We start from the raw sequence: 2,500 nt of genomic DNA, 5'->3' as shown, positions 1-2,500 counted from the left end.
TAATGTTAAGCGAGTCACTTGACCTTCGTTTCAGCTGGGTACACTGCGCATTCACATCTCTGCCCATGGTTATTTTCGTGTTCATTTTTTCTTTCTTTATGGTGTTATCCAGTCACACCCTCACTCCTTCCTTTCTTTCCCTCTTCACTTAGACTCACTTAGGGTTTGTTAGACTCTTAAGACTCTCCTAAGTGATAACATTCAAAGTGCTCAAGTTACGTCACGATTGTTGTTGTTTTTTTTTCCTATTTCATTAACTCTTTCGTCTTTTCTTTTCCGTGTTTAGGGTGTATTTCTTTTCCGCCTTAGAGTGTCCTGTGGTCGACGTACTGAGGGTCCAAGTATTTCGAACAAAAACTGTTTTTTTCTCCAGCTTTTTTTTTCTCTGCCTTTCTCTCTGTCTTTCTCTCTGTCTTTCTCTCTGTCTTTCTCTCTGTCTTTCTCTCTCTCTCTCTCTCTTTCTCTCTCTCTCTCTCTCTCTCTCTCTCTCTCTCTCTCTCTCTCTCTCTTTCTCTCTCTCTCTCTCTCTTTCTCTCTCTCTCTCTCTCTCTCTCTCTCTCTCTATTTCTCACTTTCTCACTTTCTCACTCTGTTTGTCTGTCTGTCTGTCTGTCTGTCTCGTTCTCTCTCTCTCTCTCTCTCTCTCTCTCTCTCTCTCTCTCTCTCTCTCTCTCTCTCTCTCTCTTACTCTCTCTCTCTTACTCTCTCTCTCTCTCTCTCTCTCTCTCTCTCTCTCTCTCTCTCTCTCTCTCTCTCTCTCTCTTTCTCTCTCTCTCTCTCTCTCTCGTGGCTATTTTCCCCTTCAACCTACAGCACGTTGACCCTCATAACTCTCTCAAAACAGATGATGAGCGAGTGGCGAGTCGTCGTCTGGATCGCCTTTGCCACGCTCCTCCTGGCGATCCCTCCTTCCGTCACTTCCGCAGCCGTGGCGGACACCTCCTCTTCCTCCTCCTCCTCCTCCTCCTCTGGCGACATCATATCGTCCTCCTCCTCCTCCTCTTCCTCTTCGTCAAACGCAGCGGCTCTCAGACAGAGTGTGGACACGTCGGGAGTGAGGAATGGCGAGTGTGCGTATATGGACCCGCTGGGAAGGTCGGTCAAGGTGTGTGTCCTGTTTTTTTTTTTTTTTTTTTTTTTTTTTTGTCAAGGGTGTCCTTCTGTTTTTTTTTTTTTTTTTTTGTCAAGGTGTGTGTCCTGTTTTCTTTTTTTGGTCAAGGTGTGTGTCCTTCTGTTTTTTGTTGTTGTTGTTGTTGGTCAAGGTGTGTGTCCTGTTTTTTTTTTGGGGGGGGGGTCGGTCAAGGTGTGTGTCCTGTTTTTTTTTTTTTTGGTTGGTCAAGGTGTGTCCTTCTGTTGTTGTTTTTTTTTTGGGGGGGGGTTGGTCAAGGTGTGTCCTGTTTTTTTTTTTTTTTTTTGTCGGTCAAGGTGTGTCCTGTTTTTTTTTTTTTTTTTTTTTTTTTTTTTGGTCGGTCAAGGTGTGTGTCCTGTTTTTTTCGGTCAAGGTGTGTGTCCTGTTTTTTTTTTTTTTTTTTTTTTTTGGTTGGTCAAGGTGTTTTTTTGTTTCTTGTTTTGTTTTGTTGGTCTGTCAAGGTGTGTGTCCTTCTGTTTTTGTTGTTTTTTGTTTTGTTTTGTTTTGTTTTTGTTGTTGTTTTGTTTTGTTTTGTTTTTGTTGGTCGGTCAAGGTGTGTGTCCTTCTGTTTTTGTTGTTTTTTGTTTTGTTTTGTTTTGTTTATGTTGTTTTTTGTTTTGTATTGTTAAGTTGGGCGGTCAAGGTGTGTGTCCTTCTGTTTTTGTTGTTTTTTGTTATGTTTTGTTTTGTTTTTGTTGTTTTTTGTTTTGTTTTGTTTTGTTGGTCGGTCAAGGTGTGTGTCCTTCTGTTTTTGTTGTTTTTTGTTTTGTTTTGTTTTGTTGGTCGGTCAAGGTGTGTGTCCTTCTGTTTTTGTTGTTTTTTGTTTTGTTTTGTTTTGTTTTGTTGGTTGGTCAAGGTGTGTGTCCTTCTGTTTTTGTTGTTGTTGTTGTTCAATATTTTTCAATATATGTTTGTTTGGCTGTTTTCCCATGTAAATATATTTATGGTTGTTTACGTTTTCATCTTTACGTACATACACATGTATAGCACACATACATACACACACACACACACACACACACAACACACACACAACACACACACACACACACACAAAACAAACAAACACAAACAAACACACACACATTCAAACAAACACAAACACACACAACACACACACTCAAACACACACATAAACAAACACACAAAAACAAACACACACACTCAAACAAACACAAACAAACACACAAACACAAACACAGATAGATCCCTCTCTCACCGCTTGCATCTGAAGCCAAACACCTTGCTCGTTTCCATGGCAACCAGTTCTCTTTTTTTCCTCTTCACTCAACTCTATTGTTTATTTATACTACGCCCTAGAGCTTTAATTTTATTCTTTCTTCGTCCTTCGCAGAATTAGGAGATTTTACC

The 2,500-nt window shown here is 40.2% G+C and overlaps 1 protein-coding gene across 1 annotated transcript in view; it reads left to right on the top strand.

Annotated features, from left to right (window-relative positions):
• Positions 1-2,500, top strand: part of LOC138865896 (uncharacterized) — a 19,958-nt gene that overhangs the window by 15,372 nt on the left and 2,086 nt on the right. The window contains exon 2 of the mRNA XM_070137235.1: positions 845-1,105. Coding sequence (XP_069993336.1) covers positions 845-1,105 — 261 coding nt within the window. The remainder of the gene's footprint in view (positions 1-844; positions 1,106-2,500) is intronic.

This window comes from Penaeus vannamei, chromosome 23 (genome assembly GCF_042767895.1).
Source record: "Penaeus vannamei isolate JL-2024 chromosome 23, ASM4276789v1, whole genome shotgun sequence".
NCBI lineage: Eukaryota > Metazoa > Arthropoda > Malacostraca > Decapoda > Penaeidae > Penaeus > Penaeus vannamei.
Note: the sequence above shows the minus strand (reverse complement) of the source record. Positions and strands in the feature narration are given on the sequence as shown.